The 16,251-nt window shown below is 45.2% G+C and overlaps 1 protein-coding gene across 1 annotated transcript in view; it reads left to right on the top strand.

The window, feature by feature from the left end:
- Window positions 1–6,952, top strand: part of MYT1 (myelin transcription factor 1) — a 32,610-nt gene extending 25,658 nt beyond the window's left edge. The window contains exons 17-21 of the mRNA XM_059480625.1: window positions 2,900–3,121; window positions 3,857–3,948; window positions 4,818–4,921; window positions 5,021–5,164; window positions 6,760–6,952. Of these exons, the coding sequence (XP_059336608.1) occupies window positions 2,900–3,121; window positions 3,857–3,948; window positions 4,818–4,921; window positions 5,021–5,164; window positions 6,760–6,900 (703 nt within the window). The 3' untranslated portion in view covers window positions 6,901–6,952. The remainder of the gene's footprint in view (window positions 1–2,899; window positions 3,122–3,856; window positions 3,949–4,817; window positions 4,922–5,020; window positions 5,165–6,759) is intronic.
- The last annotated feature ends 9,299 nt before the right edge of the window (window positions 6,953–16,251 follow it).

The following is a 16,251-nucleotide window of genomic DNA, read 5'->3' as shown; positions in this document are numbered from 1 at the left end:
AATTAGCAGGAGTTTGCAGAGTTTATTAAAAATTAAGCAACCTACTAGAGAATCTGTAGGAAAAAAGCCTCTTTTGGCTCAAATACACTGAATTGCTGGTGGTGTTGCAAAGCTGTGCCATTAACCAGTGACACAGAGAATGAAAGGGCAGCAAATTGGTGATGTGCAGCTGCTGGCTGTACCTTTGCTCTCACCATGGTTGGAGACCCCAGGTGGGAGGTCACCCCTCTCCATGGTTTCTCCAGGAATATATGACCTGTGGGGCTGGGCAAGCTGTGGTTTTGCTCATTTGTGCCTTCCCCACTCAGGGCAGGACAGAGCAGTTTCCCCAGTGTGGTTTCTCTGCACAGAAGTCACTTCCCAGTGCAAGGAAAAAGGAGTTTTTATGTGGCTGTTCTGTTGTGGGGAACATGGGGTGACCCACAGCAGAGTGAGGGCCCCCACCAGCATCCTCACCAGGGGATCGTTTTCTCCTAGTCCACCCTAAAGATGCAAACTGGGAAGATAAAGTTGCAAGAAATCATTTAATTGTTTGGGTTGGAAGGGATTTAAATCTCACCTCATTCCAGTCCTCTGCCATGGGGTGGGACACCTTCCACTAGACCAGATTTCCCAAAGTCCCATCCAGTCTGGCCTTGGACAATTCCAGGGGTGGGGCATCCATAGATTCTCTAGGTTCCAGGCTTCAAATGGGGCTGGATTTTCTGACTCCTGCAAGGCTGGTGCCATCCTCCCCCAGACAGGTCTTGGTGGAACCATGGATATGGGTGCAGGAAACGTGAAATGTGAGGGTCTCTGCAGCAGCAGGAGAAGGAGGCATTCCCTAACATCCCATGGCCCAGACAGCAACCCCCCCCTCTTCCAGTACACCCAGGAGGAGCAGAAGCTCCTCTGAGACGTGCAAAACAACGTGGCACAACAATCCCTGGCTGGTGCCTCCCCCCAGCCCGTGGCTGTGTTTGTCCCACCACCCACGGCAAGGTGTGCCTGGTGTGGGTTTATCTTAAGGAGCTTTGGCTCTAAATCCTTCCTCTGTCTGCACTGAACTCCACTTGGAACCCGGCCGAGTTTTGCACATCATCACCGAGGAGAAAGTCATTTAGTCCCTGTTGTTTGTGCTGTTCATCCTTCAAGTAATTTGCTGCAGATGTGATTGAACAGATCACCTCAACCTTCAGCCCAGCCCATACAGTGGAAGCATCCACAGGTGTCTAATTGATCAAATGCTACTGGTGCTCCCATTAAATAATAATAATGTTAAAAAAAATTTTAAAATATGTCCAAGACAGCTGTTTTGCACAATAAGGCTCTGGTTTATTTTTTAACAATGAAAATGTAATAAAAGTTAAATTAACGGTGTAAAATATGTAATGGTTGGGCTGTAACGGCTGCATACGAAATGCTGGGGTTTGTCTCTGTCTCTCTTGCTCTTCCCCCCTCTCCCCCTTCTCCTTTTCCTCCTGAGGATTCAGTAATTTGCTCGTGATCATATAAAAGCAATGATGTTATGAATTTACTGAGGATCCTGCTGGCAGGGATATTATAAGTGAATTGTGCTGCATTTGCAGCTGATTAAAATCGAGATCAGCATTTTTCAAATTATCTTGGGAAAAGGCTGGGTGTAGGGCCCCCCCTTTTGCTGTCATCTCCCTTTTGTGTGGAATGTAAACAATCAGGGCAATAATTTCTGCGGTGAAACGCAGCTTGTGATTTTCAGGAGCAGCTCTGCGAATGCTTTTGCTGGAGAGCCTCAAAGTCCCTAATTGCTTCCAAACTAAGGACATGGGGGCTATTTTTGTCATTTCTTGCCTCCTTCCACCTCCTCTATTTTTGAGTAACCTCCCTTGAGTAATAAACTTTTAACTGTATTTATAATTGACAAGCATTTTTAAAACAAATGCAAACCACAGCAGAAACCCTGATAGATACACTGGGCTTGTAGGATGGCAGGATTTAGGGAGAATGCCATTAGGTGAGGAGGGAGGAAAGAGGAGCCTTTTAGAGAGCCACTCGTGTGCTTGGCAGTAGCACAAGTTGTGTTGGTGCTTCCACAAGGCTTCTCACAGTTCCTGTGTGTTTCAACTGGCCAAAAAGAGGGAGAAGTCTGGTAAGGGCAGGGTTCCTGTGCTGCCCTGATGATAACTCCCACTTTATCCCCTTGAGAGCGTGGGTTGATCTCCCCAGAGAGGCAGGATGTGAACCAGGAGGAGGAGGAGGAGGCAAGTGAGGCCAGGCTGTGGCTGCAGGGTGAGGGGTGGTTCAGTGATTTGTCCTGTTTGATGGGGTGCAGGCTCAGTAACCCCTCGGATGCCCTCCTGGCAGGAACAGGTCTGCAGCTCTTTGTGCACAGCCTGAACAGCTCCTGGCTCAGGGACTGGCTCCTGGGGAGGGCTGTGTGCCCAAGAGCACAGACAGGGCTCCTATGCTCTGTGGGCAGGGTGATAAGAGATGAGCCTGGGTTCATCAGCAGTGACACAGGGCAGAGCCAGCAGTACGTGTGGGATGGTTCAGTGTGATGTCAGTATTGAGGTACACCAGGAACCCCTGTTGGCAGTCCAACCTGCTATTTTTATCCCCAGTGAGGCACCAAACACCTGGTTTCTGACGCCACTGGGACCTACTTTTGCTGCACGTGATGTGACCTCCACAGACTTCCCTCCTGCAGAATTGTCCTTGATTCCCTTTGGCTCTTTTGAAGGAGCACTCGTAGCTCTTAATATCCCATCTGCTATTTCCATCAACCAAACATCTCCCCTATAAAACTCCAGACGAGACCCAAATACAAACACTCTCTTCCCAGGCTTCCTCATTGCTGCTCACCAATAATTTCCTCCCTTTCTTTATTCCTTCCTTCTGCTCCTTGCCCTTGATGTGACTTTGGGTGATTCCCCGTGCCCAGGTGTCCCGTTCCGGGCTGTGTCGGGCTGGGACACATCAGTGGCAAGTACGCGTCCCACCGGAGCGCCTCCGGCTGCCCCCTGGCCGCCCGCAGGCAGAAGGAGGGATCGCTCAACGGCTCCTCCTTCTCCTGGAAGTCCTTGAAGAATGAAGGTCCAACCTGCCCCACCCCAGGCTGTGACGGTTCTGGCCACGCCAACGGGAGCTTCCTCACTCACAGAAGGTAAATACTGGGGTTTGTGTTAGTGTGAGTGTGATGGTTTTGCTGTGGAGAAACGTACCTGCCCCAAGATGCTGCTTGAGCAGCGTTCAGCTTCTCATGCCAGGCTCAAGAATTGGCGATTTTGATGCTGAGTTGAGTCAGTTGAAGTTTACTGAATGGAGAAAATGTGTGGTTGTTTTAAGAGTCAGAGAATCACAGAATGGTTTGGGTTGGAAGGGACCTTAAAGATCATCTCATTCCTACCCCCTGCCACAGGCAGGGACACCTTCCACTATCCCAGATTGCTCCAAGCCCTGTCCAACCTGGCACTGGATACTTCCAGCAATCTTCCACAGCAATCTTAGGCAGCTCTGGCCTCACCACCCTCACAGGGAAGAATTTATTCCTAACCTCAAATCCAAATCCTTATTTGCATGCTGGAAAAGAATTTGAGCACCACAAATAGGAGCTTGGTGCCCAAGACAACCAGATTCATCTCACCCTCCTCACCTAGCACACCTTCTCTTTTAGGAAGCAATGTGTTTTTAATATTTGCTTAAAGAAAATCACTCTCGCTTCATAAATGGGGCATTTTGTGGCATTATTCATAAAGCAATTTCCTCTGTACCATAAAAAGCTTTTAAGAGAACTGTCTCGCAGCTTGAATTCCACCAAATGGCACATGTTCTTATGTTGGGAACATAAGCACCTATAAATACTGAGAGTTTATGAAACCCATTTTTACTTGTTTTTCAGTTTGTCAGGGTGTCCAAGAGCTACTTTTGCTGGGAAGAAAGGAAAACTCTCAGGGGATGAAATTCTCAATACAAAGTTCAAGACCAGCGATGGTAAGATTTTTCACTCCTTTGCCTTGCAGGTGTGTCAGGGTGTTTGGCCCACAGATCTTTTTCTTTTTGGACTGGGGAGGTTTAACCTAAAATCTGGGCACAGATTTCAAGGACATCATGTACTCTGAAGACACATTCCTCGTGTATTCTGGGTGTCTGGGCCGGCATGGTACCAGTCTCACTCGTTGAGTCACACATTTTGAGGGAGCAACAATAAAAAAGGCAAAAGAAGTAATGCTGAAATTCAGATTTTTTTTTCATATATTCACTGGCATTTTTACAAATCCCTTGCAGTCACTCAGCGATTTCCACCTATTCAGGGCTTTTAATACTGAGATATTTCTGGACCTGGAATTTTGTTAGCTATGGCACTTTGCATTTCCAGTGCTATTACTGAGCTTTCTGTGGTATTTGACAAGGTTCAAGCATTGAACTTGATAGCTTGGAACCTATAAATACCTGCACTCCTCTAGAAATATTGCTTTATTTTATGGACCTCGTAATTTCTCATCAAGATATGCATTAGTTTTTTAAATGGCATCATTCCAAACTCAGGATTGGAGAGAGTGACCTGACTGTTCAGGACAATCAACCTTGCTGGGTGTGGGGATGTGTTGGACTCCAACTGCTCTGCTGTCCTTTGCTTTTGCATTTACATATTGACCTGTTCAAGTATCATTGACCTGTGATAATAAAAATATTAATTATAAAAAAAATAGAAAGAAAAAGGCAGGTGAGAGGTACATCCTGTTTCAAGGATGTAAAAGACAAGGTAAGGACGGTGCAGCGGGATAGGCTCAGCAGAAAGCCCAACAATTTTGCTTTTCCCAAGAGCATTTGTTGACTGCCCATGACCTTCCCTCCTGCAGTTCTGGAGAATGATGAGGAGATCAAGCAGCTGAACAAGGAGATCAGTGAGCTGAACGAGTCCAACTCAGAGATGGAAGCAGCCATGGTAAAACTCCAGTCCCAGGTATGTGTCCTTGGCCATGCATTCAAGCCCAGGGGTGATGGGTGTTGGTGGGTGCCATTGGTGAGGGTTGGTGACCCTGCCGTGCTCCTTGCTCCACAGATCTCCACCATGGAGAAGAACCTGAAGAACATTGAGGAGGAAAACAAAATCATAGAGGAGCAAAACGAAGCCCTGTTCCTGGAGCTCTCAGGGTTGAGCCAGGCTCTTATCCAAAGTCTTGCCAACATCCGCCTTCCGCACATGGTAAGAAACTTTGACAGTGCTCAGCCCAATCCAGCATCATCGAGGGAGCTGTGCCAAACCCAATACATGATAAGGCCTTTTCACAATTAAAGAGTGGGAGAATTTCTTTCCATACACCTATGTGTCCTTTATAAGATCAGTACTTTTCCCTTATCTCTGAAGCTTGCATTGTATCTCCCTTTTGTTGTCATTTTCTGCTGATCTCCCTTTTTATCTATTGTTCTGTCTCATTACATCTGGGAGCACTATCACAAAATGGGAAACTTTATCAAGGGCACCCAGTGCCTTTTAGGCTAAGACAGCACAAGCCGAGATCAGGAGGGATTGGATTTCAACGTCAGAAAGATCTTAGAGCTCCTATTACAATGCAGGTAGTTTCAATTCAGTTTTGAATAGCTGGCAGCTAAAGAATAGCATTCTTAAAAAGAGTGTATTTTGTTTAATTTAACAAGGTCTAACAGCCCACAGCATGTTACCACAGAGTTACTGAGAAATGAAAAGACTGCATTAAAATAGTAAAACCACAAAAGGCTATTAATTACCTTCTCTCTATTCCCAGGAATGTAATTACTGTTGTCAAAACCAGGTGTGTGGAGGTGGGGCTCGTGTTGTTGAGGAAGCTGTCCTCTTACAACTCATAAAGACCATTGCAATGATCAGAGGAATGAGCTTTTGATTTATTTTTTCTTCCATCCTTTTTTTTTTTTTTTCTTTCTGAGAATCCTTTTCATTGGGGCTTGTATTTAAATTCAGACTGGTTGGAGAGAAGCCATCCTCCAGCAGAGCAGTTTTGGACAGTATTCACCCAGCTGCCTAACTGGCAGGAAACCACTCACTGAGAGCTTTTTTGTAAAGTATTTGACACATAAAGGTCAAATAAACTGTTCAGCAAATATTTTTTCAAGGTTTCAGGCAACTCTAATTAAATGATGCCCATGAGACTTTTATGCTCATTTTATTCCTGTTCTTTTTCTTCCTTCTCCCTCTCTTTTTTCCCCCATTAAGCCCAAGTTAGATGCTTGCAATGCCCCTCGAAAGCAGAAGCTGTACTGCAGCAGAGAGCTGGGCTGGGCAGCTGTGAGCCCAAGGTGACCTGACTTTGCCTTTGGTTCCCTCCGTGATGTTTCAGCAGTCCTGTTGTCCTCCAACCCTTCATTTCCATGCCTTAATTCAGCCTCCAGCCTGTCAGGCTGCCTGCACACACTTTACCTGATGCTGTTAATAGCTCCACAAGGCCAGCGCATAAAATTAAGGACCTGGTTAAGATCCAGTGGGATTAGGGCAATGATGAGATTCCTGTAGATGCAGCACCGCACACAAAAAGGCTTTGATGTGGAGACCTTTGGCTGTACATACAGAGAAACATGGAATGGTTTGGGTCAGAAGGGACTTCAAAACTCACACTTTTCATGCCCTCTGCCATGGGTAAGGACAACTTCCCCTAGACCAGGTTTCTCCAAGCCTGGCCTTGAGCACTTTTAGGAATCCACAACTTCTCTGGGCACTAAAATACGCAGGTGATTTATTGCAAAGACTCTCATCCTCATCCTGCTCCATTACTAATGCTTTTATTTTATTTTTTTTTTTGGCTGCAGGATCCAATTAGTGAGCAGAACTTTGATGCCTATGTGAACACACTGACAGACATGTACACCAACCAGGAGTGCTACCAGAACCCGGAGAACAAGGACCTGCTGGAGAGCATCAAGCAAGCTGTCAAGGGCATCCAGGTGTAGCGCTGCGGGATGGAGAGCAGCAAGTAAACAGACTGTAAGATGGAACTTCCCCTCCAAGTATTCAGGTTTACAAGTTAGAAAACTTGTTTAATGAATGAAAAAAAAAGAAAAAAAAAAAAAGGACCAAAATGTAACCAAGACGCCATTTCTGAGACATGGAACTGATCAAACTCAATGTTCTCGTTTACTTAACTTTGGACCTTCTTGAGAAAAGTGGGATTTTTTTCCACCTTGACTACGAGGTAGATCAGGATGGAAGGTTAAATTCTCCAGTTGGCTGTGGGGCTTGGTAGCAGGTGAAGAGCAGGCATCTTCCATGAGTTGCTTGTTCTTGCAGAATAGATCCAAGGGTTAAAATGTTACAAGAACAGGGTCTTGTCTGATCCAAGACTAGTGTATGACTGGCTTAAACCCTCATGTTGTCTATGGTCGTATGTCCAGATCACCTACTCACACATGAGTTATGTTCTATGTTGCTACAAGTGCTGGAGCTGCAAGCTACCTGTAAATCTGAACCTGTGCTGGGCCTCCCAACCCTGAAGTGTTCAGATATCCACTGGGCATGGGAACTCTGAAGTATTATAAAGTAGCTTATTTTTATTTTCTGAAAGAAATCTGAAGAGCAGTTCTGGATCTCCAGTGGAAAGCGCAATGGAAAAAAGGTTCTCAGGGAAGCTTTTGGAGTTTGCAACTACAGTATTCCTTTGTCTGTCTTAAATATAAGAGTAGCTATTATGAATAGGCCAATTCCAGATATTTCAAACAGAAGAATTTCTTTAATGTGTCATGGTCCGGTGTATATGATTTTTGGAAACCTGTTTGATGACAGTTCTGGTTCTTTTCATTATTGTGATCATCCCTACAGTGGCGCAGTACTGCCAGTCCAGAGATCATACATCAATGCCAGAGAACGGTTGAGATTGTGATGAACAAAACAAAACAAATCCAATCCAAAAGAAGCAAAAACCAACAAAAAGAGAGATGTTAATTGATGGCCAGAAAAGTGCTTATGTACTGTGAACCAGGAGTTGATTCCTTACACGTACCCACAGGGCAATGAAGATGGTTTGGTTTGGTGTTCTAGGATTTGTGCGAAATCACAGCGAGAGCGCCATTCTGCAACAAAGAAAAAGGGGAAAAAAGGAAAAGTAAAAGAGGATTCAGGTATTGGGAATTCTTCCAAAGAAGCAGTTGTAAGCAGCTGGGTACATGCAGCCCTCTGTGCACTTAGAGAACAACTCTGTGAATATCTTTGGGGCACTGCTCTGCAGCACTGCTCCATGGCCAGGGCCAGCTGTCACCCCACGGGGCTGCTCCCCACCTTCGCTCCCACCTGGAGCTCACTTCCTTCTCCAAACACTTCAGTGGGGCAGAACCCCCTGAGGGGCCCCAGCCTGGGGCATCCCATATCCCACATCCCATATCCTGCGTCACTCCCAGCCATGGGGCAGGCGGAGCTGGGGAGGATCTTGTTGACCCCAACAAAAGGCAAGAGTGTGGTGTTGTTTCGAGCCAAATCCTGCAGATATTTAGGGTATAATTCCCGATTTGGGGAAGTCAGTGGAAATTCCCAGTGGCTACCATGGCCACTGGATGTGGCCTGGAAGCCCATGAGTGGCTTGGTTGGAGTTGTTCCCTGTGTTGAGTTCCATACGGCAGTTGGCCTGGGTAGGCTTGCTCCCATACTTAAGTGTTTGCAGGATCAGACTCCATGAGTTCACTTATTTTAGAACCCATTCCAAGTGCAAAAATACAAAAAAAAAAAAAAAAAAAAAAAAGGGAAAAAAGTATGAAATTTGAGGTGTTAAAAACACAACGTTCTTAACATGTAAATAGAGTCCAAATTGATTGTGACTGCAATTCAGTTAGTATTTAAAGGTAGAGAAATTGCACTTACTGGAAGAAAGAGAAGAAAAAAAAGTAGTTAGTTTAATTATGCTGTAAATTATTTAATTTTGGCAAGATGTATGTAATTTATATTTACAACACCTTATGTTAACTTTTTGCTATTTATTTAACTTTTTTATTTATTAATTTTATACTTATTTTAAACTGGACACTGCACCATAGAAATGAAGATAAAAGAAGCAAAAAAAAAGTTAAAAATTAAAACTTTTGACCGTAAAAATGATATTCCAAAAAAAAGAAAAAAAAAGAAAAAAACCCTATCTACAACTCCTACTTGTAATTTTGATGCAACCAAGTTATTTTTTATATATTTTGTTATTTATTCTTTTAATGATGGGAATTTTTTAAAAGATATTTTATAACTGAGACATTTTGATAATTTTTTGGTTTGTTTTTTTTGTGGGGGCAGGGGCACTGGGGGCAAGAGAGACTTTTTCAGTTTTTCTTTTTTTTTTTCATTCATATTGTTTCAGGCACTGATAACAGGAAATGAAAATTCTGTATTTATTATTTATTTAATATTTAAGTCGGGAAAAAAAATGAACTGTGCTCTTGTTGTATATTTATTTTGTTGTTTGTGTGTTGGTTATGTGATGACTGAGTACTTGTTTATGTGAAGGAATACTGTTAATATTTAAATAATAAAGAGTCACATTGAAAGTTATAGCAGGCTACATGTTATTCTGTGAAAACGAATACTGTGATCTACTTTCCTCAGGAAATGTATTTTGCAGACAGAACTTCCTTATGTACTGGCAGGGTTATTTCATAATAAAACCCAGTTCTGTTTGTGACTTTAGTTCCTATGGTCTTTCTTCAAGCTGTGTCCCTACTGGGCTTTGTCCTTGTCCTGCACCGTGGTTTGGGGGTGGTCAGTGTGTCCCTGCTCCCCTGCAGCTCTAGCCAGGATTGTGCACCTCCCACCTGGCTTTTCCCACCTCCTAAGGTGGGAGATTTCAGGGGAATTTAGGTTTGGTATATCTGAAGGCTTTGGAGAAGAAGGAGCTGCCACCATCCAACCAAGCAGGTGCTTAAATCCTGCTAGTGCTGTGATGGGAATTCTAAGGCCCAGGAAGGCTGGAGGCAGAATTCCTCTGGGCAGGGCTTTCCCCCTGCACCCCCAGGAGTGCAGGAGCACCTCTGCTGTGGAGACAGGCTGAGAGACCTGGGGGTGTTCAGCCTGGAGAAGAGAAGAGAAGAGCCTCTTCCAGTGTCTGAAGGATGCCTAAGAGAGATAGAGAGGGACTTGGGGCAAGGGTGTGGAGGGACAAGATAAGGGGGATTGGATTCACACTGCCAGAGGGCAGGGTTAGATGGGATATTGGGAAGGAATTCCTCACCCTGTGAGGATGCTGAGGCCCTGGCACAGGGTGCCCAGAGAAGCTGTGGTTGCCCCATCCCTGGCAGTGTCCAAGGCCAGGTTGGATATGGCTTGGAGCAGCTTGATCTGTGGAAGATGTCCCTGCCCATGGCAGGGCTTTGGAATGAGATGATCCTTGGGGTTCCTTCCGACCCAAACCATTCTAGGATTCCATGATCTTGTGGTTCTGTGCTTCCACAGGTGGTGTGTGAGCAGAGGAGATGCCATTGGAAGCAGTACAGGAGATGCCAGCCCTGGGATGCAACACAGAGATGGACACTTTTCCTTCCTGGATTTCAAAAAAAAACTTCAAAAACTGATTTTTGTCAACAAGATTTGCTCAGTTGCATCAACTCAACTGTGATGTTCACAGATTGCCCTCTTGGAAGAACGGAGCCTTTTCTCTGGTAAGAGATTATGTTTTGAAGCTGTGGCAATGAAGAGAATTTTTCACGGATCTCTGTGTTGGATAATTTCTAAAGTTGCCAAAATTCAGTTTTGCTCTGCTGTAGCAGAGGTGAAATAATGCAAATTGTGTTAAGGCCATTTGGAGCTGTGTGAATTGGATCAAATGGGAATTTCAGGCAGGTTCATCACCAAGAAATTAAACTGTCTGATTAACTGAACTGAACTTCTCTGTCTGTCTCTGCACAGAAGCACAAGCACTGTTGGGTTACAGCAGAAGGAGGTGGCCCTACCACATGCATGAAAGTGAAGGGATAGAGTAAAATCCAGCTGAAAAGGCAAGAACTATAGAAAAAAAATGTGGAGAAAAGTTTGGGTAGATGGAAGATTTCCTAAAGCCTTTCCTTGAGCATATGCATGGCCATGGGTGTTCACTGGAAGATTTTTCTGCCTTCATTTACTGTCTGCAAGGTGTTCTGATGCAGAACAACCAGCAGAAGCTTAGGACAGGCTTAGGATCCCTTAGCCAGTGGTCCCTGAGATTAAACACCCTCAACAACGAGGACTGCTGGAGATGGAGCCCAGCTTGCCCAGGAGCCCCAAGAACAAAGTCCCTTTGAGGCTTTGCTGGACTTAACTTGGAGTTGATGAGATTTTGTCCTCTTCTCACAGGAGGAAAAGCAGTTGGACTCATGTTCACCTCAGCGGCTGGCACGCTGTTTTCCTGAAGGGCACATAATTGTTTTATGGGGGTTTCACTCGACTTTGCAGCGCTGAGCAGTTCCTTGTGCCAATATTTGATTATGATGATCGAGCTAATAGACGTGCTTGCCTGTCCTTCCTTAACGAATTGGCTGAGCTGGATAATAGAGCGCTCAGATTTGTGCTAAATTGCAGCTCGGGGAGCCATCACTGGGAGATGTTATCTTCTCGGAACTGGCGTCCTTTATCGCAGGGAAGGGAATTGAATTGGTTTAAGATGGTACACTGTCAGTTTATAGGTGTGCTTAGGAGAGCTTTTAAGCCTCCTCCAACAGGGCGTAGGGTGAGAGAGGAATGTCAGAGCAGAGTGGGCCTTCGGCTTCAAGGATGCCAGGGAAAAGATACTCGTCAGCATATGGTTGCGTCTAAACACATCGATAAACCATTGACCAATGAGAGTCATTTGGCCTCACTCATGCTGCTGTTAATTGTTAAAAGCTGCTAATGACCTATTCCTCCAGTGGTACCTTCCACTTGTCAGCATTGACCTGATCTCTCCCAGAAAGGCATTCCAGCCATGGCTTTCAGCTGTAAGCAGAAAGGGGGGGGGGGTCTTTCCCAGCCCCGTGCATTTTTCTGATTTTTGTTCCCCTTGCCCTACAGCTTCTCTGAGTGAAGGCTCGAATCCTGCTCCCACAACCAAGGGGTCCTGAAGAACACACAGTTGCGTGGTCAGGAAGGGGTTGCCTCATTCCCATCAGGCTACTTGGGGAGAGAAACCAACTTTTCCCTTCAGAGATGCCATTTAGCATCAAATTCATCCCTTCTGGACCTCAGAAAGACATTGTGAGGCTGGGGAGCAGTGGGATGGGCTGGAGATGACACTGCAGCCAATAGGGCAGCCCTGAGCAGGAAATTGCTCCAGCACAGCTTGGTTGGATTCAAAGGCTCTGGCCTGCACTTGTTAGCACACTCACTTCTCCTACGCTTTATGAGAAGACATATCCTGAAATGACCTCCTGCTTTGTACAGAAGGGCTTGTGGGATTGAGGCTTTGAAAAAGCATGAGGATGATGCATTCTTCAGACAAATAGCTCTTGTCATTCCAGCTGCCTTCATCCCCATCCCTCAGTGGGATGAAGAAATCAGTAACTATTGTAGAAATGGTAGTATCTGTTTTGAAGACATTTTTCACCCTGTCAACAAGGAAGTATATGAACCTCTAAAGCCTGCTTTCATATCTATGACTGCAGTGCTCTTTTGTTTAAATGACAGGGACTATCTGTGATGACCCAAAAAGCCACAAAGGGGTAGAACAAGGACACACACTCTGCCTGAGCTTCCCCAGAAGGACCTGTCTATGCTAAGATGCCCTCGTAGCATCCTGCCCACTGCAGGTTAACACCAGCACATCCTTATTGAAACCAGGATGTGCCAGAACTTTTCCTTACTTCTTCCTTACTCACAAGAAGTCTCAAAGTCCACCTACACTGAGCATGAGGCAATAGTGGAATGGTTTCTATTCAAACAGGGGCTAACCTGGCCTTAGCACTGCAGGAAAGTTGGTTTTGATAAGCCAAGTCCAAAATCAAGCTCCTCTGGTTTTGCCATTTGTTAGAGGACTCCCACTCAGGCTCCAACATTTAATAATCCAGCCTAACCATGCTGAGGCTGTTTAGCAATTAAAGAACATAAATCCATAAGCTAGATTAATAAACAGTCTGGTCTGTCTGGAGCATTCTACAGGGTGGAGAGATAAAACTATAAAATATTTATTACCATCTTGAGGATGAAGTCATTCATTTAATAACTACCCATTGCTTTGCTTCTTACAGTTGTTAGGAGTCTGAAGGTTGCAGAAGATTAGGTGGGAAACTTACTGCTTCCCTGCTGAGTGGAGCCTTTCCCATGAAAACCAGGGCCCAGCTCCCATCTGTCACCCCATTACGTTCGGAGGTGGTGAATATATTACTGTGCTGCTTCCCAAAATAAAACAAAACAAAATTTCTGCTGGCCACATGGCAACCCTCCACGGGATTTAATGAGGACACTGCCCTTTGTGCAGAGGCCACTTCCAACAGCTGTAGAGATGGAGGCAGGAGGATCTCTGACCATGCTCAGGATGTGGCTCCCATGGTGAGCACAGCCTTGGCAGCATTGCCAGTGCAGGTGCCTTTGGGGACCAAAGCTTTGGCTGCTTCTTGCCCTGAGAGGTCGGGAGTGCTGTCTGAGCCTCCCTCATCAAGGATTTCTCAGTGGGCCTTCACATTTTCAGGAGAGGGAACAAGGGTATTAGCTGTGTCCCTGCTGTGATTTGATATTGGGGAGCATCCAGGACTTAGATCCACGCATCCGCTTTGCAATGATTATGGCTGGAGTCCCCCGATGAGTGCGCTCCCCTGCTGACAGCTACAATTTGCAGTGATGCTGTAGCAAAAGTCATGGGGGGAGAGGGAGGGAGGGTGGCTGTGAGCCCTCGGCATGTTTTGTCATCGGTTTCATCCAGGGACAGCAAAGGGCTGCCAGCTGAGGGAGTGGGGTTTGAGCAGGAGCAGTGTATGAGGTGGGACATCACTGCTGATGAGGGGCTGAAACACTGCTAATCCTCCCCATGACTGCACTGACAGCAAAAAAAAATTCCCTAAATAATTGAATCGAATCATTAGCCTGTTTTTAAAATAAATAAACTAAAACTAGGTTCAGCCTGTGAACATCAACCACAGCATGGGTGAACACAGGGGTGCAGCCATCATTGGTGACCTGCCAGCAGCACTTAGTGTCCACCTGTCCACCCCTGTTCCTGAGAAGGGCAGGGAAACAGCTCAGGGAGTCCTGAAGGGTTCTGGGGGGCTCCTGCTGGGACAGAGCTCAGCCACCAGCCTCAGAAGAGCCCCGTTGTCCATGGGCATCCCGATCCTCCTCCAGTCCTGCAGAACCACAGAACTGATCCCAGACAAAGCAGCAATGAATGGGAATCCTTCCTTGAGGAAGTAAGAAAGGTCAACAGCAGAGATGGTGGCCAGGGATGGAGAAATGCATCTGTGCTGTCCAGGAAAACAGCAGCTGTAAAATAATGCTCTGGCTTCTGAGGCTCCCACAAAGAAGGTTCTTGCATGAGGTTTGTGGGCAGCTCAAAACAGACAAGTCCAAACCTGGGTGTCCAGGTACTGGAGATGAGGAGCTCTGGGTGAATGGGACAACTGCAATATCTTGGCCAAAACTTTGTACCACGGAATGAGATTTTAGGGGTATTTTCAGCAGGGTAGGGAGGAAAAGGAAAGAGAGAGAAAATTCTTGTGAATCACAACAGACCTGAAAGATATTTCTACTGTCTACCCAAAAAGTAACAGGAAGGTTTCTGCAGAGCATTCACCTCAATTTTTCTGTCACAACAGACTAATTTGAAACTGTCAGCACAAGTATCTTTGTCCTGACCATCCTGCACTGCAGTACACATCCAGCACAGGCAGGGCTAACTGCAGAGGCCCCACTCCAGTATCATGTCATCGCATTACCCTTTCATTTCTCTTATCAATGCTGCCATTCAGTTCCGCTCCTTATTTCCAGTCCTTATCACAACGAGCCAAAAAAGTGGAGAACATCAGTCAGGAGGAAAAAAAAAAAAAAAAAAAGAGAACAGGTGAAATTCTGATTTTGTCAGCTAAAATAGTTTTTAGATGAGCTCTGCCCACAAAAAAGCTGAATCTTGGTGATTTAGTTCCCAAATTTTACATTTGCTCCCTCTCCCCCATCTCTACTCTCAGCTCTTAGCTCAAAGTGAAGTCCTGACATTGCAAAGTGTTAATAGAATTAGTCTCCTGCTATAAACTGTTCACTGGGGCTTGTTAGCTCAATTGTTGATGCTAAATTCTTATCAGCAGAGCCACCTAAAAGAGCATTAATCAAGAAAGGCTGAGCTCCCTGCCTGGGTCACAGAAATTTAATTAAACCCCAAGTAAAACTGGAAAATCATTTTGAAAAGAGAAGAGATGAATGCAAAATGTTTTTCATCATTTGACTTTGCATCTCTGCAGTCAGCCGTGATTTCAAAGGGTGTTTTGCCACAGAAAAGGCTGAGGGAAATACTGGGAAAATAAAAAGAAAAGACTTTCCTCACTGCCTCCTTTAATACTAGGTCCTGGTGCTCATCCAGGGTAAATGAAATATGGAAACTCACCGATTGAGGCCTGTTAAGGACCTGCACCCACAAATGCAAAGGAGCAGAATGCAAGTCCAAGTAACAGTGATCTCCTTGAGCAAGGTTCTGTTATGTTTAAGGTTTTGTTATGGTTATTAATTTATGGATTTGCATCTATTTTCCATTTGTTCTGCAGAAAGTCTCATGCAACAAACCATTTATTTGGCAGACACAGAGAAATACCAGTATTGGTACGACCTCGTGTGGGATATTGTGTGTAATTCTGGGGTCTCTCTTTGGAAAAAGAAAAGATTAATTTATCCTTGAACAGGTGCAGAGAAGGACTGGCAGAGTGATTAGCAGAACTGAGATCCTGTCTTAGGAGAGGAGATTAAAAGAGCTTGGCTTGTTTAGCCTAGAAAAACAAAGGTTAAGAGGGGATATGATTACTTTTCATAAATACATTCAGGGTGGGAGGAAGGAGAATGATTTATGTTAGAAGATAATACAGGTGGGAGATCAAATAAGGCACATCTTGGCCAGGAATAAATTTCCACTGGATATTTGAAAATGTTTTCCTATTGCTGGAGAAGGGAAGTTTTGGAAGGGCTTTCTGAGCAGGATGGATGAACCCTTGTGGTCCTTGAGGGGACAAATGTGGCTGGCTCAGCCCCACCAGTGAGTCTGCCGGTGGGACACGGAGGACTGCCAAAGGCAAAGGAGGGGAGTGTGATATGGCTGCCATCTGATGGCATTTTTATTATTTATAAACCCATGAAACCCATTGATTTTATTTAATCCACAAATCACTTGAAAGATCCAGGAATGCTTTTCTTGC

This window comes from Ammospiza nelsoni, chromosome 12, assembly GCF_027579445.1.
Source record: "Ammospiza nelsoni isolate bAmmNel1 chromosome 12, bAmmNel1.pri, whole genome shotgun sequence".
NCBI classification, from domain to species: domain Eukaryota; kingdom Metazoa; phylum Chordata; class Aves; order Passeriformes; family Passerellidae; genus Ammospiza; species Ammospiza nelsoni.
This window is presented reverse-complemented; position numbering and strand designations above follow the sequence as displayed.